Source organism: Trichomycterus rosablanca, chromosome 13 (genome assembly GCF_030014385.1).
Source record: "Trichomycterus rosablanca isolate fTriRos1 chromosome 13, fTriRos1.hap1, whole genome shotgun sequence".
Taxonomy (NCBI): Eukaryota; Metazoa; Chordata; class Actinopteri; order Siluriformes; family Trichomycteridae; genus Trichomycterus; species Trichomycterus rosablanca.
In genome coordinates, this window is record NC_086000.1 from 132,501 (window position 1) to 155,000 (window position 22,500).

Here is a 22,500-nt window from a genome sequence, read left to right on the forward strand (position 1 = left end):
TGATCGACGCCGCTGTACAGAGACGAGATAACTGAGATCTGTGACTCTCTGTGCACGATACAGCTCTCTATATGAACCGGATATGACTAAACTGACTGTGTTGTTCCCGGCAGGACCCGTCTCTCTCCTTCCTCCTGCACGATAAGCTTCAGGTGTCCGGCGGGCCGCGGAAGGCCTGGAACGAGCGCGAGAGCCGCTGTGACGTCTGTCTCACCCACCTGAGCCAACTCAAACAGGAAGCCGTACGATTGGTCCTCACCTGCGACGTCTCGCCCGGGTCTCCGCCCTCTCTGGCCTCACTGGTTGGCTCCAGGAGCGTCGCCCAGGGCTCGGCCCCGCCCTTCCTGCCTGGATCGTTCCATCCCAGCACATCCTGTTCTCCACCCGCGCCGTCGGGCTCCGCCGCTAGCAGCCCTCTTCACGCCAAGCACGGCGCCAAACCCAACACGCTGGGAGTGGAGAGGAGGGGCGGATCCCAAACACAGCCGGATAACAGCGGGTCACCCGCACACCCGTCCCGCTCCAACGGCGTCACACTCTTCCCCTACCAGGTACCACACTGTGCTCGTGTATAGGGTTAAAGGGCTGTGTCCCAAACCACATCCTGCTCACTACAGAGGGCACCACGATGTACACAACAGTGATGTGTTTTTAAACATAAGTTCATCTGGGTGAAGAAAATATGAAGTGTTTATTGCTCAGGGGTCCAGGTTTTGAGCTCCTTACACTATATTAATATGTTCAGTTTTGTTAACCACGACATTCAGACCTGAACCTGCAGTTACTGAGGGAAGAATAAACTTTTTATATCAGAATATTCCTGAGGAGGATGTGAGATCATCCGTCCGTGAGCTGAAGCTGAGGTGTGATTGTGGGTTCTGCAGCAGGACAGAAGATCTAAAATACAGAAGCAGCTTCAGGAACGTCTGACCTGAAACAGGATGAAGGTTTTTGATGTGAAAGGTTCAGATCAGGTTACAGTGTTTCGGGGGCAAATACTTTTTCACACCACTGCCGAGGGTTCCTTGGTTCTCCTGATGCTCACGCTGCCCGAGAAGCTACAGAAACAGAGTCTCAGCAGGTACGGAGGAACACGCTACTCCTTCTGTGTTCCTCCACCACCCTGTCATCACCTCAGCCGGTCAGCAGGAGGCGCTGTTGCAGTGACCGCTTGTGTTTGTTTCACCGCGAGTCCTCTGTTTCTTTCTGTTCTGTATATAACGTACCCCGTGTGATCTGGAACACACCCGTGTTGAGATTTCTGAATCCCCCCCTGAATCCCCCCCTGATTTGGAGATTTCTGAATCCCCCCCTGTTTGCTTTGTTTTCTGTGATTATTTGAATTTTCGCCCCCTCGGAACTTCTCAGTGTGATTTTATAGATTTTATTGCTCAGTGTGTCTCTCTCGGTACGTCTGTGTTTCCTCGCCGCTCGTTTCTCAGCTCGGCGGTTTGTTCTGCCTCACGTTTGTTTTCTTCTGCGTCTCCTCTCGTGTCCGCCGGGTCCCAGCACAGGAAGTTATTCAATATTGATGTGATGAAGCTCTCGGTGTGTTTGTGCAGAACATCTTCTGATTTTCTTCATCTGAGCTTCATCGTTTCTCTGTTCCTGCACCTGAGAGCCGACGGTCCGGACCGGGTTCTGCTCTGTTCTGTTCTGATCTGCTCTGTGGTCGTGATGAAGCTCCGCTGCTCCTCTTTTTATTCTCTTACAGTCCGTTAGTGTTGGATCTCACCTTCAGAATCATGAATATTAATAACGCTGTAAAATTCAGCTCAGTGTCACTGCCACAGAATCTTTGTTATTAATTCTGCATGTTCTCCCAGTTTAGTCATACCCAGTTCCTCTTCCTCAGCTGGAGACCCTGATGGTGTACGAGGAGGGTATATTCTCCTGACACGCCCTCCCTCCCTCCGACCCCTTCTTATCCCCCCGTACTTCGGTGGATCGGTGCGTGAGGTCGGTCTCACTCAGGGAGAGTCATGCGCTGATCTCCACGTTCCTCCACTTCTGTACAGGTGCCTCGGCCTACTAACCAGGGTCCTTACACAGCCGTGAAGACCCCGCCCACTTTTTAGTCCCATCTTTTCCCAGCAGACTAGTGGCTGATTTGGTCTGCTGCACTGCCGATCGTGTCCAACGAGCCGACCGAGAGCAGAGCTGCTCCAACTGGGCACGGTTATTATTTTTCAGTATAAGATTTAGCAGCCGTTTGTAGTCTGACGGGACCAGACGTGATCGTGTGATGATGATGATTCATGTCTGCAGAAAAATGTGAGGCGTTTTAAATCGTTTCAAATGTCCCACAGAAGAACTTGGACCTGTATCAGTTCAGACACTCGTCGGTCCTTCTCAGTGAGTCTTAATCAGCCAAAGTCTCCATCATTCCTCCACTTCATCTCACAAAAGGGGTCTGGTACTGCAGGAGTGTTAAATAAACACACATACACACACTCACACTCACACACACACACACACACACACACTCACACACACACACACACACACAGGTCTGGTTACTCTCTCTGTATCTGTATGTAAACATGGCGGCTGCGTCCTCATCTCATTCTGAGTGCAGTTGTGTTTACAGGACTGAGGGGATTGAGGACGCGTCCCATTACTACAGTGGGAGCTGAGAGAGTGTGTACAGTAGAGACGGAGCTGCACTTCCTCACCCGGTGTACCAAGTACCACCACGTCCGCTCCCAATTCTTCCCTAAATTTAATAACGTCATCCCCAACTTTACCTCCCTCCCAGACCCCGACAAACTGCCCCACCTACTGGGGGAGCACAGAGAGAGCTGCACACTAGCAGCACTCTATACTCACACCTGCCACCAGGTGAGGGACAGTGGGTGACCATGTCTCATACACACATACACACACACGCACACACACACACACGCACACTCACACACACACTCACACACACGCACACACACGCACACTCACACACACACACACACACACACACACACTCACACACACACACACACACACTCACACACACATGTAAATGTAAATGTAATGTAAATATTATAATTTTTATTATTATTATTCTGCACTGTTTTTATTAATATTTTATTCTGTTTTATATTTTTGCACATGTAACTGTTCTGTATAAATTTGTTCTAATTGTTATTTCTCTGTAACTTGCTTTGGCAATACGAATGTCCTTATTTGTCCTGCCAATTAAGCTTCTTTTGAGTTTGTGTATCAGTGAATGATATAATTTGTGGATGTCTGTGTGTGTGTGTGTGTGTGTGTGTGTGCAGGTATCAGACGTTACTGATAAAGCTGTGAATGAGACTCCTGCCCCGCCCATCACGGCACCCCCTACAGGAACCTCTGCTGCTGCCTCCTTCTTCGCCAGGTAAGAGGAGAAGGTTTAGATGATGTGATGATGGAGTTCCTGTAAGGATCATGTGACGTGTTTATGTTATTGATGTTTGGTTCTGGTTATTTTCCTGATATTGATTGGTGCTGGTTCTGGTCTCAGTTTGGTTCTGGTAACCTTGTTTCATTAGTGAGTAAGTGTGTGTGTGTGGGGGGGGGGCGGTATTTGGGGGGTTGAGGATCAGGCTGAAACAGTATTTGCTGTGTCTGAATTTCGCTTCAGGCGGGTGTGACTGGATGCACATGGTTGTGTGTGTGTGTGTGTGTGTGTGTGTAACTGGATGCCCGTGTGTGTGTGAGTGTGTGAGTGTGTGACTGGATGCCCGTGTGTGTGTGTGTGTGTGTGTGTGTGTGTGTGTGAATGTCTGTGTGTGTGTGTGAGTGTGTGTGTGTGAGTGTGTGGGTGGATTGAGGACGTGTAGCTGTGGAATGTGTGTGATGAGGTGCTGAGGTGTGTGTGAGGACGGAGAACTGCAGGCATGAATGGACATGAGGAGGAACTAGGAACATCCGAAAACATCTGGAGAACTGAGAGGGTCACGACCTCCATAAAGCAGAGTGTGTGTGTGTGTGTGTGTGTGTGTGTTCAGGTTGAGTGTGTATTGGAGGTGATGATGATGGATGAAGGAAATGAGTTCCAGGTGTGTGTGACAGGACTCGTTACCTGTCTCTCTCTCTCTCACACACACACACACACAGACACACACTTTGTCTCTTTACAGTTGAATAAATTACTCTGTACCTGGTTTCTGTACCTGGTTTCTGTACCTGGTCCTCTGATCCTGGTCCTCTGATCCTCTCTCCTCTGTGTGTTTCTGTTCCTGCATCATTTCCTCTCCTCTCTCTCCTCAGCTCCTCGTCCCTAATCTTCCTTTATCCTGATTATTAATCCTCCTCCTCTCTTCTCCTCTGTGTTTCATCCTGAGTTCCTCCTCGTGCTCCTCTCAGCAGCTCTGACCTTCCAGCTGAGTCGGGTTTGTTTCTCCTCCTGAACGTGTCGAGGCGTCTCATTAACATTCATTCATCAACACCAGTGTGTGTGTGTGTGAGTGAGTGAGTGTGTGTGTGTGTGTGTGTATGTGTGTGAGAGTGTGTGTGTGTGTGTACTAATTCGACACACACAGTTTGTTGTGGTGTGTGTGACTGGTGGTGTTTGTTGAATTATTAATAAACACTGCGGCATCGCTCTCAGCCTGTCAGGCGCCCAGCAGAGAGAACCGGGCGTGGCTGAGTGAGGGGAGGTGGGCGGAGTTTCTCCTCACTGCTGTTGCTACAGCGACTCCTGCTGGTTGGTGGCGGCGCTGAGATAAAAGTGGAGCAATACGGAGGGTGAAGAGCGACTCTCCGTATGCAGGACAGATCTCTGAGTACCCGTCAGCGGGGTCGGAGGGTGCGGGTGCTAGTCTGGGACCCTCCACGGCCAGTGTGGGGTGGAGCAAGCAGCAGAGGGAACTGTACATGACTAAACTGGGAGCGGAAGGAAGAAAATACAGTAAAATAATATAAGTGCTGCAGTTACGCCCTCTGCTGGCTGATCGATGGTGCTACAGGGGATAATGGAGATCAGTGTGTGACTCTCTGTGCATGATACGGATCTCCGTATGAATAGAAACGGTCAGTACTGCACATGTGTCAGAGGGGAATCGGATATGACTAAATCAGGAGGGAAATGTTGTAATATTATAATTTAAAAGCTTCTGGATCTGTATAAGATTCTCCGGTTTGATCTTGATCTCCTCGTTTCTCCTCAGAGCTGCGCAGAAACTCAACCTCACCTCCAAGAAAAAGAAGCAGAAGCCGACGCCCCCTGCCCCGCTGGCCCCGCCCCTCTTTCCTACCAACTTTGGTGGGATTCTGCAGGTGACTCCGCCCCCGGCCCCGCCCTGTCTGCTCCGGGCTGTCAGCAAAGTGAGAGATAATCCAGGACTCGGGAAGGTGAGGAACTCGAGTCTCCTTCAGCTGAAGGATGGAAGGTGAAACTGTCGCCCCTAGTGGTGGTGAGAGGAACTGCAGCGGCTGATCCTGCTCTCCCTCAGCCACAGTGTTAGCAGATGCTACATATTAGCATGAGAGTCAGCCATGTTTTCATTTGTGAGTAGTGATGAGCTCTCAGTGATGAGGGGGCGTGGCTATAATATGATCAGTGGGAGGAATGTCTGATGTTGAGCTCTGGTACCGGTCGGCTGGGCGCCCCCTAGCGGTGTTAGCTGTATTAGCGGTGTAAGCAGTGTTAGCGGTGTTAGCTGTATTAGCGGTGTTAGCTGTATTAGCGGTGTAAGCAGTGTTAGCGGTGTTAGCTGTATTAGCGGTGTTAGCTGTATTAGCGGTGTTAGCTGTATTAGCGGTGTAAGCAGTGTTAGCGGTGTTAGCTGTATTAGCGGTGTTAGCGCTATCAGGTGATGAATTGGTTCCTGTAATGGAGTTGACGGCGGTTGTTTCTCTCTCTGATGCTAATGTTGACATTTAGCCCACGCCGCTGCGCCGCTGCCCTTTACCAAACAGCACGGAGGATGTAACACATGATGAACTACTGACCCCCCTACCCCCCCCACACACACACACATACACACACACACACACTCGTGTTCAGTAGGATGTAATTCTGTTTCTGTGTTTCCCAGCTCGTATGGAACAGCGTTCCTGGAGCAGAGAGGATTAAGGGCCTCGCTCAGGGGCCCAACTGTGGCTGCATGTCAGAGCTGAGATTCGAACCTACAACCTTTCACATGACAGTCCAAAGCTCCTCCCACTAAACTCAAAATAAAACTTCAGTGTCAAAACAGCTGCACAAACCAAAAAACATCCCAACATCTCCAACCAACCACTCACAGCAGAGAGGATCAAATATAACCTGATCAATCTCTTCATCTCTGAGTTCATCATTTAATTTTTTATTTATTTATTATATTTATATTTATTATAAACTCTTCATGATTCAGAATAAATCAGTCGCTCTGTGTGACGGTGTGAATTATTGATGTGATTTTAAAGACTTTGTGTCAGTAGGAAGGTCACCGAGTCCCAGACGCCCCACCGACGGGAATCAAAAATCATTTACGTTTATATTAATCAATATTAATAACAGCAGCAGCAGCAGCAGCAGCTCAGCGTCAAAGTGATTTTAATGAATTCATTTAATTAACTCACAATAAATTAAGAAAATAAAGTGCAAATTTATTAAAATAATCGTAATGAAAATGAGCTCCAGATCGTATCTCAGGTTTATTGTGGAACAGAAACGAGGGGATCAGGCTGTTAGACTGGGCTGTAATTTTATTTCTGTTTATTATTAATCATTATTTACTTTATTAATCATTTTGTTATAAATAAATATTTTTTATTTTAGAATGTTATTAACAATTATTTTATTTTTTATATTATTATTAATAAATTTATTTCTGCATGTTAATAATAATTGTATTTTATATTTAATAATAATAATATTATGTATTATTGTTGTATTATTTTTGCATGTTGTTAATAATTATATTTATTTTATGTTATTAATAATAATTATATTTTGTATGTAATTAATAATAATACTTTTATTTTGGTTTATTAATAATTGATTTTTATAATTGTTTATTTAAATTCTTCTGATTTATTTGTATGTTAATAATAATTGTATTGCTTACGTTATTAATAATAATATTTTTGTATGTTATTAATAATTATAATTAATATTTATTTAATTTGGGTTGATGTATGTGCAGGTGAAGGTGATGTTGCGGGTGTGTCCCTCCTCTCTGACCGGTCCGGCAGAGTCCAGTTCTTTTCTGAAGGTGGACTCTCATAAGAAGCAGGTGACCATCATGGACCCGTCCACCAACTCCCAGCAGAACCAAAGCCAGAAACGGGGCGCCGCCGGTCAGGGTCCACCCAAAATGTTTGGCTTTGATGCTGCCTTCTCACACGACGCCTCACAGGTAAGAACAAAACCAACCAGTAACCAGTAACATTCACCTGTAATGGCAGTTCTGCTTCCTAATCAGGACAACCGGCTCATCAGAGGGCCTCTGTGCAGCGGCATCGATCAGCCAGCAGGGGGTGTAACTGCAGCAGTTATCAGGAATCCCCTCCGGTGGAGTTATCACCTCCTCATAACTGCTGCAGTTACGCCCCCTGCTGGCTGACTGCCGGCGCTGCACAGAGACCCTTGGACAATTAGGAACCAGAACTGCTTAATGAAACGTTACAGGGTTTCTGTAAGAATTTAGCACCACCTAGTGTCTGTATACTGGAATTACCACTGTAATGTGTAGTGTGGTAATATTCTCCAGGTTTAAAGTTCTCTGGTCACTGGTTTTGATCCTGGTTTTGGGTTCAGGTGGAGGTTTGTGCTGGAACGGTAGCGGAGGTGATCCAGTCGGTGGTGAACGGAGCTGACGGGTGTGTGTTCTGTTTTGGTCACGCTAAACTGGGTAAGAAACAAAGAAACGACACTATATATACTGCAATTTTTATTTCATATTGTTTATTTATCTACTGCTGTTCTCGTGTCTTTAAGTTAAAATTGAACTACATTCATACAGGGGCCCATGAGGGGCCGGTGGTGATCGACCCCACTGGTCGTGAGTGAGTGAAGAACATGTTAATAGACGAGATGTTGGGGGTGTGGAGAGGAACGTCCTCTTAACAGAGATCATTAATCCTGATTAAATTACTGAGGACGCGTCCCAAATTCACCCAGATTCACTCCTGAGGGCACAGAGGGATCTAGGGACAGGTTGTGGCCCCTCAGATCTGCTGATGTCCACGCTGAGGGTTCCATCACATCCAGATCTTCATTCCTCCAACACTGGGGGCATCTGCTGTGTCTGTGGGCTGATCATGCCAAGTGCTGGCACAGGGTGTGTGTGTAAGTGTGTGTGTGTGTGTGTGTGTGTGTGTGAGTGTGTGTGTGTGTGTGTGAGAAGTGTGCAGTTCATGCCAGCACTTGGCACATGGTGTGTGTGTAGGTGCGAGTGTGTGTGTGGGTGTGTGTGTGAGAAGTGTGCAGTTCATGCCAGCACTTGGCACATGGTGTGTGTGTAGGTGCGAGTGTGTGTGTGGGTGTGTGTGTGTGTGTGTGTGTGTGAGAAGTGTGCAGTTCATGCCAGCACTTGGCACATGGTGTGTGTGTAGGTGCGAGTGTGTGGGTGTGTGTGTGGGTGTGTGTGTGTGGGCGGGTGTTCGATCATGCCAGCACCCGCCTCCTGTAATAATTATCACATGTTCATTTATTACTCTGGGATCAGAACACCTACTGGAATGTACGTGACTCTGATGAGTCTTTATGTCAGTGTAAGATGTATACAGTGGTGTGAGAAAGTATTTGCCCCCCCTGCTTTATTACGCGCTGAACAGATCTCAGGGAATGGATCACATTAGGAAATTTTCATGCGTCGTATTTATGGCCAGCAGAGGGAGCACAGAGGCGCAGATGATTGATGTGTCGTGTTTGCAGGTAAGACCTACACCATGATAGGGAAGGACGACTCCATGCAGAACCTGGGCATCATCCCGTGCGCCATCTCCTGGCTGTTTAAGATCATCGATGAGCGGAAGGAGAAGACCGGCGCTCGCTTTTCCGTACGGGTGTCGGCCGTGGAGGTCTGGGGGAGAGACGAGAACCTGAAGGATCTTCTGTCCGACGTGGCTACAGGAAGTTTACAGGACGGCCAATCGCCCGGAGTTTACCTGTGTGAGGACCCCATCTGTGGGATGCAGGTAAGAGATTACCAACATGAACGGGTGTGGCTTTAGGGTCGCCGTTCTCCTGACGAGATGTTCTCCTCAAGATGGTCATCAAAACGTCAAGAGAGCTGAAATCTGACCTGATCACAACAGAGTAAAAATCAGGACCGAAAAAACGTCAAAACACGTCACAGAAAGTCACGTCCTGTAGAGAAAAATCTTAACGTTCTTAATACACTGATGAGCCAAAACATTAACCCCCCCTCCCCTTCCCCCCAAAAAAAACACTGCATGTGAGGGTGAGGGATCTGTTAGGGATTGGTTAGGGATCTATTAGGAATCAATTATAGTTCTGTTAGGGATATATTAGGGATCTATTAGGGATTGGTTTGGGATCTATTAGAAATTAATTAGGGATCTGTTAGGGATCTATTAGGGATTGGTTAGGGATCTATTAGGAATCAATTATGGATCTATTACAAATCAATTAGGGATCTGTTAGAGATCAATAGGGATTGGTTAGGGATTTATTAGAAATCAATTAGGGATCTGTAAGGGATCTATTAGAAATAAATTATGGATCTGTTGGGGATCTATTAGAAATCGATTATGGATCTGTTAGGAATCTGTTAGGGATCTATTTGGAATATATTAGGGATCTATTAGGAATCAATTATGGATCTATTAGGAATCAATTAGGGATTGGTTAGGGATCTATTAGGAATCTGTTAGGGATCTATTAGGTGGGTGGTGATCTGTAAACAGAAACTTTATGTAATTCTGTAGATTAGTGACTCAGTTTATTATAAATGTATCTCACACTGAAACACTGGAGCTTAACGAGGAGGAAACGATAACGAGCTCGTCTTAATGAGCACCGTCCTGATTAATCATTCTAAACTGTTTCCTTTTTATTTTAATATAAAAACACTCAGCAAACCAGCCAAAAACACAAACACTGATATTCCTAGTGTAAGATACAGGCGTACACTGTAGAGCCAAAAGTATGTGGACGCCACTTCATTGAAATCATTGAAATTTATAAAATACTGAGCTGTTGTTGCTCTTAGATAGTTTCAGGTGAGTTTTGTTCTTATTCAGCTGGATGCAGTAATAAGCAGAGGCGTCCATAAACTTTTGAACATACAGTATAATCACTATATAACCTGAAGCATGTGATGATCTGATCCTGATCTTACAGCTTTTATTCGAGCTGTTTATAAGAGCTCATTAATAAATAATAAGTGGTTAATTATCATTTTATTAGTGTAATTACTGGACCAGCGCTGATCTGTAAATCATCTCACACGCCGCAGAGCTAACAGATAATTAAATAAAGACACACGATGATAAACGTACTGAGATACTGTAAATAATTCACGTTAATGAGGTTTTACTGTAATTAAGGCGTGGCATTATTGATGTAGTTACAGAATCAGAGTGAACTCCGAGCGCCCACGCCGGAGAAAGCCGCCTTTTATCTGGACGCCGCCATCGCCGCGCGCTACAGCAGCCGGGCGGAGTATGACGAGGAGGAGCATCGGAACTCCCACATGCTCTTCACGCTCCACATCTACCAGTACCGCATGGAAAAGAACAGCAAGGGAGGGAGTGAGTACAATCACTGACTGTACTGAACCTCTTATTTCAACAAACCTGAGCGAGCGTGTGTGAGGCAGAACCACAGAAACTAATAATCATTTCATACTGTAACGTACAACTGTGTGTGTTCATGTGTGTGTGTTCATGTGTGTGTGTGTGTTCATGTGTGTGTGTTCATGTGTGTGTGTGTGTTCATGTGTGTGTGTGTGTTCATGTGTGTGTGTGTTCATGTGTGTGTGTGTTCATGTGTGTGTGTGTGTTCATGTGTGTGTGTGTGTTCATGTGTGTGTGTGTGTGTGTTCATGTGTGTGTGTGTTCATGTGTGTGTGTGTTCATGTGTGTGTAAGTGTCAGGTGGGCGGAGTCGGCTGCACCTGATCGATTTGGGAAGCTGCATGAAGGAACCGAGTAAATCCCGCGAGAACCCGGAGAGCAGCCCGTGTCTGTCACTGTCGGCCCTCGGGAACGTCATCCTGGCCCTCGTCGATGGTTCCAAACACATTCCATACAAGTACGACTACAAACACCGTCACAACCACCGTCACAATCACCAAACACCATCACAAACACATTCCATACAAGTACAACTACAAACACTGTCACAACCACCATCACAACCACCGTCACAATCACCAAACACCATCACAAACAAAATCACAAACACCATCACAAAACACCATCACAACCACCGTCACAATCACCAAACACCATCACAAACACCATCACAAACACCATCACAAACACATTCCATACAAGTACAACTACAAACACTGTCACAACCACCATCACAACCACCGTCACAATCACCAAACACCATCACAAACACCATCACAAACACCATCACAAACACCATCACAAACACATTCCATACAAGTACAACTACAAACACTGTCACAAACACCATCACAACCACCGTCACAAACACCAAACACCATCACAAACACCATCACAACCACTGTCACAAACACCGTCACAATCACCAAACACCATCACAACCACTGTCACAAACACCGTCACAATCACCAAACACCATCACAAACACCATCACAACCACTGTCACAAACACCGTCACAATCACCAAACACCATCACAAACACCATCACAAACACCATCACAAACACCATCACAACCACCGTCACAATCACCAAACACCATCACAAACACCATCACAAACACCATCACAAACACCATCACAACCACCATCACAAACACCATCACAAACACCATCACAAACACCATCACAACCACCGTCACAAACACCATCACAAACACCATCACAAACACATTCCATACAAGTACAACTACAAACACTGTCACAAACACCATCACAAACACCGTCACAAACACCAAACACCATCACAAACACCATCACAACCACTGTCACAAACACCGTCACAATCACCAAACACCATCACAACCACTGTCACAAACACTGTCACAAACACAGTCACAAACACATTCCATACAAGTACGACTACAAACACCGTCACAAACACCAAACCCCACCCCGATGTAGACTCTGTGACTGTGATCATGTGATGTTGATATTTGGGGCGTGGCTGGACGGTAACCCACCGCTTGGTTGTTGTTGTTACTCTGTGACAGGGACAGTAAACTCACCATGCTGCTGCGAGAGTCTTTAGGAAACATGAACTGTAGAACCACCATGATCGCTCTCATCTCCTCCTCACCCGCCCACTTCTCCCAAACTCTCTCCACCCTCCAGATTGCCTCTCGGCTCCTCCGCATGAAGAAGAAGAAGACCAAAGTTACCATGGTACCATCTGTTACTGTTCGCCCTCTTATTCACTCTTATTTATGACTGTAAACCCTCAGAACAGGGTGCAGGACCTTACGTAGCATGTTAGTAAATCAGATGTAACTCCTGTCTTGTGTCCTGCAGCAGTACACGTCCAGTTCCTCTGGAGGAGAAAGTTCCTGTGAGGAGGGACGGATGAGACGCCCCACTCAGCTCCGAAACATCCACTCCAGGAACGTTGGTGAATCTGGAATGTCTCTGCTTCACCTCTCCAGCGATCCAGACGAGCACTCGAGCAGTGAGCAGTCCTGCGATACGGTCATCTACGTCGCCCCCGACGGGTCAGCACTGTCAGACAAGGAGCTCACAGATAATGAAGGTCCTCCAGAGTTCGTCCCAATCCCGTCCCTACATCAGAATACAACGGACACAGACGGGGTTCTACAGCAAAGTCAGATGGTTCCAACCCTGATACAACCTCCACCACCAGTACAGCCAGTGCAGAGCCTCCATTCCCAGTCTCTCCCTCCTGTACCTGAGGAGGGTGGCGAGTCTGATAAACAAGAGAAGGACTGTCTGAAGTGCAACACGTTTGCAGAGCTGCAGGAACGACTGGGCTGCATCGACGGCAGTGAGGAGGTAAACACGTACCACTTTGAGGAAGTTCCAGCCAGCAGGATCACAAACACTGAGCCTCAAAGCATCTCAGGTTCACCAGAAAGGATCTCCAACGACCAGCAGCTGGAGGAGATCAGGGAGGTGGTGGAGGAGGCTGAGATTGCTCAGTCGATTATTGAAAGTCTGGCAAAGTCATCGATAAACAGCCGGACTGTGGCAGGATGCGGCGGCATCGGACAGCTGACCTCCCTTCAGAGAGCCAAGAGCTCCAGCCTTCACAACAGCAGGGAGTCCATCAGTGGAGGAAGCCTTAGTGAAAGCAAACCACGCCCCATGGGTTCTCCACGGCTCGGTATCGCCAGCTTGACCAAAACTGCCGACTACAAGCCTCCATCATCTCCTTCGCAGCGCTGCAAGGTGTACACCCAGAAGGGAGTGATGCCCAGCACGCCCCCTCACTCCTCACAAAACCTGCATCAGGAGTTAGGAAAGTCCTCCACAGAATCGCTGCTCCAGCCTGAATCCAGGACGTCTCCTGTGGGGATGAGCCCTCAGGTTCTACAGCGATCGTCTTTATCCAACAGTCTGGGCTCAATCGAGACCCTTTCAGATGATGTTCCTCAGCTACCTCTGGACAGCAAGAAGAGCACCATGTTCACCTTGCAGCAATCTCTGGAGACAATCGGTGACGGAGAGGATAAGTCTGTCTTCACCCCTATCAAGGACCTGAGTGGAATCATGGAGAACAGCAGGCCTACAAGTATCATCAGCTTTAACAGTGATTGTTCTGTTCAGGCTCTAGATTCAGGTTCACGACCCCTGAGTATCATCAGCAGTATCAGTGAAGACCTGGAGTGCTTCAGCAGGATCATGTCTGCTACCACCGCCACCATCTCAGAGGCCAACATAGCTAGATTCATCCCTCAAAGCAAGGCTGAAGGGGAAGGAAGTGAAAGATCCTCGGTTGGGTCTTGGCTTAGTGAGATGAGCACAGGAAGTGATAGAGAACCGTCCTGCCACAGCGTTGTAGCACAGCAGTGCTTCGGACAGGGTGAAGGACCTGCTGAGGTCCAGCTACTGGAGATAACAGAAGAAGAGGATGTCGACAAGAATGTGGAAACAATGTTCAGGGTGTCACCAACCACGGCAAAGGCAACCATCACAGTGTCCAGTGTTCGGACCTTAAGCACCTTCAGTAGCAGGACTAATGTCACGGCTCAACCGTACGCTGCTGTGAAGCCAATCGTTCACCATTCCTCATCATCTCTGAACAATCCCAGATCTCTTCCAGCTTCCTTGTCAAGCAAGATCACCTTTGATGATCCCTGGATGAAAAAGGAGACCAACAATGAGTCCAGTCCTGAGAAACCAGAGAACCAATCAGATCCTGTAATGAGTAACAGTGTGTTTGAAAGACCTACCTCAGGCAGGGTAGATGCAGCAAGTTCTCCAGATACCTTTAAAAGAGTGGTGGATGGTTGTGAGATGGTGATAAACACCTCAGAAACTATCTCACCTGTGTTTTCTGTGGACCTGCTCAGAACTGGCAGCCTCCCGAGGGGGTGGCACCGGCTAAACAAACAGGACGATCTTGATGAATTTAGTTTTCGAGGAGAATTTAAAAGCCTCGGAGTTACCAGCTCCACCCCGTGCAGTCCTCGAGCAACGCTGGAGCGTAGAGGCTCATCTGGAAGGCCAGGTTTCTTTACCCGTCAGAAAGGGTTACCTCCCTTACCACCAGTCAGGAAGTCCAGTTTGGACCAGAGGAACAGAGCAGGTCTGCAGCACAATCCGAACCTCTCGTTCCTGGGAAGCTCCCCTGAAGATCTGGGTAAACAGAGAACACCCTCCTCAGAGAGCAGCAGATTATTTAGTGCTAAACTTGAGCACTTAGCGAGCAGGACTAACTCCCTTGGAAGATCCCACGGTGCTCATTATGATTGTTATTCCTTAGAGAAGGCAGATAGTCTCACCTCTGTAGGATCTAGAGCATCTTCTGTGAGGGACAGCACCATGCCCAGGCTGGGCAGAAGTCTCACTCGTAACTCCACCTTCTCCCCGACCAACGGACCAAACTCCAACCTATCACCCAAAGCAAGCCCATCCAAAATCTCAGCCGTTACCAAACTCCTCATGGCCAGCCCCAAGTCCCGAAGCTTTTCCACGTCCAGCACCAGGACCCTGAGCTTCTCCACCAAGTCCCTTCCAAAGTCCGACAGCAGGAGCTCCAGCCTGCCGCCCAACGGCAAGAATCTGAACCAGAACTCCTGGTCTACACAGTCGCTGAGCCGCAGCAGGGGGTCAGGACTCGCCTCCAAGCTTCCTCTCAGGGCCGTCAACGGACGAATCTCAGAACTTCTGCAGGGCAGCGCGGGCCAGGCCGGTCATGGTCGAGGTGCATCCAGTGCAGAGGAGAAAGGAGGTGGTGGAGAAAGATCACTGGTCCACACTTTACCTTCACCTTACAGTAAGATCACAGCTCCACGCCGACCACACCGCTGCAGCAGTGGCCACGCCAGCGACAACAGCAGCGTTCTGAGTGGAGAGTTACCCCCCGCCATGGGCAAAACCGCCCTCTTTTACCACAGCGGGGGGAGCAGTGGGTACGAAAGCATGATCAGGGACAGCGAGGCTACAGGAAGTGCATCATCCACCCAGGACTCCATGAGCGACAACAGCAGCTCGGTCAGCAGCCGGAGGAGCCTGAAGATCTCCAAGAAACGGAACAACACGGGTATGTCCATTTATTTATTTATTCATAAAGCTTCGTTTAGTTTATACACACAGAAATAAAAACGAGGGTTATTAGTGTCCTCAATTAGTGTCCTCAATTAGTGTCCTCAATTAGTGTCCTCAATTAGTGTCCTCAATTTCATTAATAGGAACGCTGATGGAACACAGGGGGGAACACGCCCCCGTCCCAACTTTTACTGGAAATGTGGTTGATAACTCACACATATAAACATGATCAGGTTCTTTTCTGTAGTTTTTGGTGTTTAAAGCTTTAAAATAATCAAATGTAATAAGAACTCGAGACTGGAACCGAACCCACTGCAGCTCTGTTTCATTTTTCTGATCTAAATCTGAATATAAACAGTTTAAACCCAAACCCTCGGGTCCTCCCACCACCCACACACCACTGTTTATGATAGAGATCTGAACATAAACCATCAAGGGCACTATTCGGAGGAGACGGTGGGTGGTCCCGTAGTGCTGAACGCCCCTCAGGGTGGAACATTTTCTCCCTCCAGTTCTCCTCACAGCGTATAAATAAATATAATTATTTAATTCACAATAGTTTAGATCAGGTTTCATGGACCAAAAGTATGTGGACACCTGATCATGAGCTTGTTTAAAGGTAAAGTGCTCTCCCAGCTCACGGGTACAGCGATGAATACAGTGGTGGGTATGGAGGTGTGTACAGCAGTAGGTACAGCAGTGGGTATCCAAAGCGAGGTACACTTGTGACCAAATAACAGTGCAAGCCAAGAGGTTGAGGACCTTTCTCAGGGGCCCAAGCTTTTTCTGAGTCCATTTGTTCTGATGAGCAACAAATTCCAGTCGAGCATCAGGGGCCGATTTTGGAGCAGACGCTTGTTTCTTATTTTAAACCCATGCTGATGTAAAGCTTGCTTGACTGCAGACAGTGTCACCTGTGTTCCAGAGGTTTCTGATTCCCAGTCCTCATGTTTTGGTGGTTTTGGGTTCTTGGCTCTGATCATCACAGAGAAGTTTTCACTTCTGGAATTTTACTGTTCTGTTCCTACCAGCGGGTTGCCAGATCATCTCATTTACATACAAATTGGAATTTCCAGCTCCAGCGCTATCTATCGGCCTGCGATCTGATTTGGAACACAGCCGCAGGTGGAGGTGAAACATCGGCCGGTTCCTGATGATCCTTCAGTCCAAGAGAAAGTGCAAACACTCGGTCACCACGGATTTACATTTAATCATGTGGAGATGTGTGAGGGTTTCAGCTCTGACGTTCAGGAAACACGGCGGGGTTTAATTCAGGGTGGGAAACGTTCAGCCTGGTTTAACTGGGAGATCAGATACGGTCCCACGCTCTCTCTGTACTAAATACAGCTTTCAGAATTCACTGCTCCATTCCCTGTTCACACATGATGGCCAAAAGTATGTAGACGCCTCTTCAAAGTGTTGAGTTCCAGTATAACTGTGTGGCGAATGTGGAGGAACTTTAGTCTCCTCAACCCCACTGAACCCCACTGAGCACCTTTAACCCCACTGCTGAACCTCACAAATGCTTTTTAGACTGACTGAGCACAAATCTGTTCATATACAAACAAAAATAATGCAGAAGCCTTCTCAGAAAAGCAGAGCCTGTTATAGCTGCAAAAGGAGGTGGAGTCTGGAACGGAATGTCTGAGAGGCTCATGCTCAGGGTTCCGTATACCTTTGGCTTTATAACGTAAAGACACTATCAGGATGATTGAGGTGGTGTTTGTGGTGTAGGACATTTTTATCCTTTACACCAGATTCAGGCTGATGTAAAGCTCGCTCGACTGTGGACAGTCACTCGTGTTCCAGCACCCTCAGAACTTCCTGATCCCAGTCTCCAGACTCACTCACACTGTTCTGTGTATTTCTTTCACCTGTAGGTAACCAGAGGAGGCGCCTGATCCCAAATTTGACCCTCGACCCCACCTCCCCAGTGAGGAAGCCCATCCTGAGCCCCGGGGCGCTGTGGGTGGACGGGCCGCTACGCCCCCCTCAGAGGGGCGCCGCCGAACCCTTCGAGATCAAAGTGTATGAAATCGACGACGTGGAGCGTTTACAGAGGAGGAGAACTGCCGAGAGTAAAGTAATTATACACGTTTATTATTACATCGTTATTATAATCATACGTGTTTATTATGTTATTAGTCTGGTTTAGTAAACATCAGCACTGCTGGTTAGTGAGGCTGCAGGACGGGTGATGAGTGGTTAGTTAACGGTGTTGGTGATTTTAGGGGGTGTTCGTCAGCGCTAAGTTACAGATTCTGGAGCACCGACAGCAGAGGATCTCAGAGTTACGATCCAAATACCAGAACTTACAGAGAGAGCTGGAACTGACCAAACAGCACCTCATGATCCAACCACACAAATGGACCAGCGACTGTGAGTAACACTGCTAATACTAGTACTACTATTACTACTGCTTATACTAGTAACAATAATACTGCTAATACTAGTACCACTACTACTAATAATAATACTGCTAGTACTAGTACTACTGCTGCTATCACTATCACTGTTACTAATATTATGGCCAATACTACTACTAGTACTTCTACTAATAATAATAATACTGCTGTTACTAATACTAGTAATAATAATCTTGCTAATATTGGTGCAAATATTAGTACTTCTGCTAATGCCACTACTGCTGCTGCTAAGATCACTTCTAGTACTAGTACTAATACTACTGCCACTACTACTTCTACTAGTAATAATAACACTTCTAATGCTGGTACTAATACTACTGCAAATACCAGCACAACCACTAATGCTAGTTCTACTATTAGTAATAATATTACTGCTACTTCTAATACTAGTGAAAATACTGATACTACCAGTAATACTGCTAATACTAATACTAGAGCAAATATTGCTAGTACTAATACTCCTGCTAATACTATTACAACTAATACTAATACTACTGTTACTACTACTTATAATAGTAAACTGCTGCTACTACTGTTAGTACAAGCATTACTGCTATTGCTATCAATACTGTTACTAGTAATATTAATAGCACTGCTAATAATAATAATACTATTAACAATATTAATAATAAACTGCTGCTAATAGTGCTAATACTGTTAATACTACTTTAATATTAATAGCACTACTAATACTATTTACATAACAATACTGATACAGATAACCTGCTACTACTATTACTACTGATATTAACTCTACTAACACTACTAATGTTATATTAATACTACTAATAAGACTAATACAGATGAACTGCTATACTTTTAAACTGCTGCTAATACTACTACTAATATTACTGCTAATGCTAATACTCTGAGGCTCTTCAGTGTGAGAGTAAACAGACTAGCCTTCCCTCTTAGCCTGAACGCTAGCCTATACACTAATCCCTGAATTAGCTGATATCAGTGAGATGAATGATCAGAATGTTTATAGATTTTCTCTTATTTATTTTGTCTAAAGCTAAATCGTTTCACTTTATTTACTAGCAGGATAAACAGCAGGCGGAATCTGAAGCGTTTGGTTTGTTCTGGTTGTTGTGGTTTGTAGTTGATGTGCAGCAGACGTTAGCGCTGGATTCTCTGGAGTATCTGGAGGAGCTGGAGTCGGTGACCGAGCGGCTGGAGAGCTGCTTAAACTTCTGTAAAGCTCATCTGATGATGGTCACCTGCTTCGACGTCACCAGCAGGCGCCGGTAACGTGAGGCTAACGCGGTGCTAACACGAGGCTAACACAAGGCTAGCACAGTACAAACACGAGGCTAACACAGTGCTATCTAAATACGGACGAGAAACAGGAAGAAGCTTTAGATGCTGTTTGTGTATGAAGCGAGACTCACCAGTAAGAACCCAGTATGAACTCAGAACCAGAACCAGTACAGTTATAACGCTGGTGTTTATGGTGAGATCGGGACTGTAAAGCACTTTTATTTAACAAGCAGAGACCCTGCAGAAGGTGGATTGGTCTGTAAATGCAACCAAGGATTAAGTGTGTAAAGAAACACGTTGTACCTGAAACACACACCACCGGGCCAAAAGTATGTGGACGCCCAAACTTTTATATAGACTCAGTTACTGTGTTTTATAAATAATTTATTGTTTTATTCAGATTTAATTCTTTATGTTTTTTTATTTTCACTGGAGCAAAAGTTTATAAAATCATCTAAAAATCTGGCTACGACGCTCCATGTTAGCGCTCTTTATTATAAACGTGTGTGTTGTAGGACGCTGCAGGACTGTTTAACGTCGCTGTTAACGTTAATTCTTGGTGGCGTCCTCATACTTTTGGCGGTGTGGTGTATTTATTAGTCACGTCGTCGTCGGTGTTTGTAAATAATTTGCTCGATTCATCGTTAAAACGTTTGAGAGGAACGAAGTGCCTTGCTAATAATCTCATGATGCTAATGTCTGTACAGGCGCCGCTGGCATCAACAAAACAGAATAAAAGTAAAAGCGGCTCGTTTAATAATTCAGTGTTTTTGTCCCGGACTGTTTCTACGTCGTGTTTTAGTAAATAAAATAAACTCTGTGTTTGTTACGTGTTTTTCATGTTTTTTACTGAAAATTTCATCAAAAAACTGAAATAAATAAATAAATAAATAAAACGATTATAAATGAAAAAGACGTGAAATGAGCTCGAGGGTTTTGTTTCTTATCTTGAAATAAAATCAGATTTATTTAAATTTAATCAGTAAATAAAATATTTAATATGAATTAAAATCAGGAAACGATTTTAATGATGTTTAACGTCTACAGTCCTGATATCAACAACACGCTCACGCTAAAACATTCAGAATTTCAGCAAATTTGATCATTTAAATCACAATAAAAATAAAGAACCTTTGTTAATAAAATAAATAAATAATAAATAATTAATGAATTTCTCATGTTTGTTCTTTTTCTCTTTATTTCTGATTTCTTATAAATGTTTGTGCTCTTGCTTAGATTTTTTATCTTTATTTATAATTAAATGTATTAAGTTAAATGTTTTATTTTATAATTAAATCTGTATTATGATATTTGATTGTAAATATTGGAATGATCAATTGTTGTTCTGTTAGTAAAAACTAAACTAAAGTTAAATTTTTTTATCATGTTTTATTTGTTAATAAATCGCTTATTTTATGTAATTATTTATTTGACACAGAATCTATGCATTAAATCTTTATTATTAATAAATGTGTTGATATAAAACATCACGTTTCTCTCAGTCAGGAACTTTTCTGTATTTATTGACCAGCCAATAATAAAATAATAATAAAATAAATCACGTTTTCATGTGAAATGTAATAAAATAAATAAATAACAAATAAATAATAATAAGATGTTTTTGATGCTCAGTGTTCTGATCTGATTGATGTTAAAGTCTGTACTTGAGGCTGGAGGGGAGCCGGGCGTGTCGGAATGTCGGAATGTTGGAATGTTGGAATGTTGTGTCTCTGTTCTGATGTAAATAAAGAATCGAATCGTTTTATTCGTCTCTTTTTATTGTTTATTAGAAATGATTTAAGTGTTTCCTGTTTCTTTCTGCACGTTTCCCTCAGTTGATTATTTAGTACAGTTATACGCTGCATGGCCGAAAGTATGTGGACACCTGAGCCGTTCCAAAATCATGGGAATGAATATGGAGGGCCATCCCTAAACCTGCCGTCCAATGTTTGTTTGCAACTACAAGAGAAGGATTTTACACTAAATGTGCACAAATTCCCACAGACGCTCTCCAAAAGATGTACAAGTTCATATAAACACAGATGGATCTAGGGCAGCGCTCCCCAACCTTTTCTGCACCACAGACCGGTTTCATATAAGATATAATTTCACAGACAAAAATAGAAATTAGCTTTTTGCACTGCAACGAGACGCTGCTCCCACCTAGTGGTGATAGGCGACAATAACACCCGTGTTTCATGGCTGATGCAGCGTCTCTAATTATTTATTCTTTCTGTGCCGCCCGGTAATAAATGACCCACAGACCGGTAGTTGGGGACCACTGATCTAGAGGATCTACTAGATCCCTCACCCTCACCCTCACATTCTAATGATTAGATGAAGGAAGGAACCTCGTGGATCCACTTTGTTTATTGTAATTAACATGATGATGATGAAGAATCAGACGATGTAGGAAGGTTCAGATCTTTAAGGTGAGGATCGTCTCAGCTCGGCCTCACACTCATCCAGCTTCCTCCTGACCTCACTGAGGAGAACATGCTCATCTCCATGAGTCACTTTCATCACCTCGTAGGCCTGAGAACGTCAGAGGAACAAACACGAGCTGCTCACATCCTGGAACCTCAGGATCATACACACGTATACACCCAAACCCAAATATGTGTATACATACATGGCCAAAAGTATGTGGACACCCTTTTACTTACTAAGTATAGATCAGTGATATATAGAAAATTACATGCTTCTAACATGCAGCAACAGTTTAGGGAAGGCCCTTCCTGTTCCAGCATGAAGAACAGCTTCCTGCACAGAGCCCTGAGCTCAATCTCGTTCACCACCTGTGGGATGAATCAGAACACTGACTGCATGCCAGGCCTTGTCACTTCTACAAATGCTTGACTAAACAAGCACAAATTCCCACAGATACAATCTAAAATCTTATGAAAGCCCTCCAGAGGAGTAGAAGGCTCCTGTGTATCGAGCTCATGATCAGGTGTCCACATACTTTTGGCACTGTTTGGTAAGAGGAAGTAAAACCTGTCTGAAGTTCCTCTCGGCCTCCTCC

The 22,500-nt window shown here is 45.3% G+C and overlaps 2 protein-coding genes across 3 annotated transcripts in view; one reads left to right on the plus strand and one right to left on the minus strand.

Annotated features, from left to right (window-relative positions):
- kif26ba (kinesin family member 26Ba) overlaps window positions 1-19,905 on the plus strand; it is a 27,952-nt gene extending 8,047 nt beyond the window's left edge. Inside the window, exons 3-15 of one of the 2 annotated variants that reach the window (XM_063007541.1) lie at window positions 114-551; window positions 3,276-3,373; window positions 5,148-5,331; window positions 7,110-7,322; window positions 7,724-7,817; window positions 8,843-9,105; window positions 10,500-10,683; window positions 11,022-11,184; window positions 12,279-12,450; window positions 12,577-15,784; window positions 17,670-17,872; window positions 18,021-18,168; window positions 19,318-19,905. In XM_063007541.1, the coding sequence (XP_062863611.1) occupies window positions 114-551; window positions 3,276-3,373; window positions 5,148-5,331; window positions 7,110-7,322; window positions 7,724-7,817; window positions 8,843-9,105; window positions 10,500-10,683; window positions 11,022-11,184; window positions 12,279-12,450; window positions 12,577-15,784; window positions 17,670-17,872; window positions 18,021-18,168; window positions 19,318-19,466 (5,517 nt within the window). In that variant the 3' untranslated portion in view covers window positions 19,467-19,905. The remainder of the gene's footprint in view (window positions 1-113; window positions 552-3,275; window positions 3,374-5,147; window positions 5,332-7,109; window positions 7,323-7,723; window positions 7,818-8,842; window positions 9,106-10,499; window positions 10,684-11,021; window positions 11,185-12,278; window positions 12,451-12,576; window positions 15,785-17,669; window positions 17,873-18,020; window positions 18,169-19,317) is intronic. The other variant, XM_063007542.1, reaches the window with a different exon arrangement.
- A 1,077-nt stretch (window positions 19,906-20,982) lies between these two features.
- The window catches only part of smyd3 (SET and MYND domain containing 3), a 28,220-nt gene continuing 26,702 nt past the window's right edge, over window positions 20,983-22,500 (minus strand). The window contains exons 11-12 of the mRNA XM_063006934.1: window positions 22,473-22,500; window positions 20,983-22,010 (exon numbers count right to left, since the gene is read on the minus strand). The exon at window positions 22,473-22,500 is cut by the window's right edge and continues 81 nt beyond it. Coding sequence (XP_062863004.1) covers window positions 21,903-22,010; window positions 22,473-22,500 — 136 coding nt within the window. The 3' untranslated portion in view covers window positions 20,983-21,902. The remainder of the gene's footprint in view (window positions 22,011-22,472) is intronic.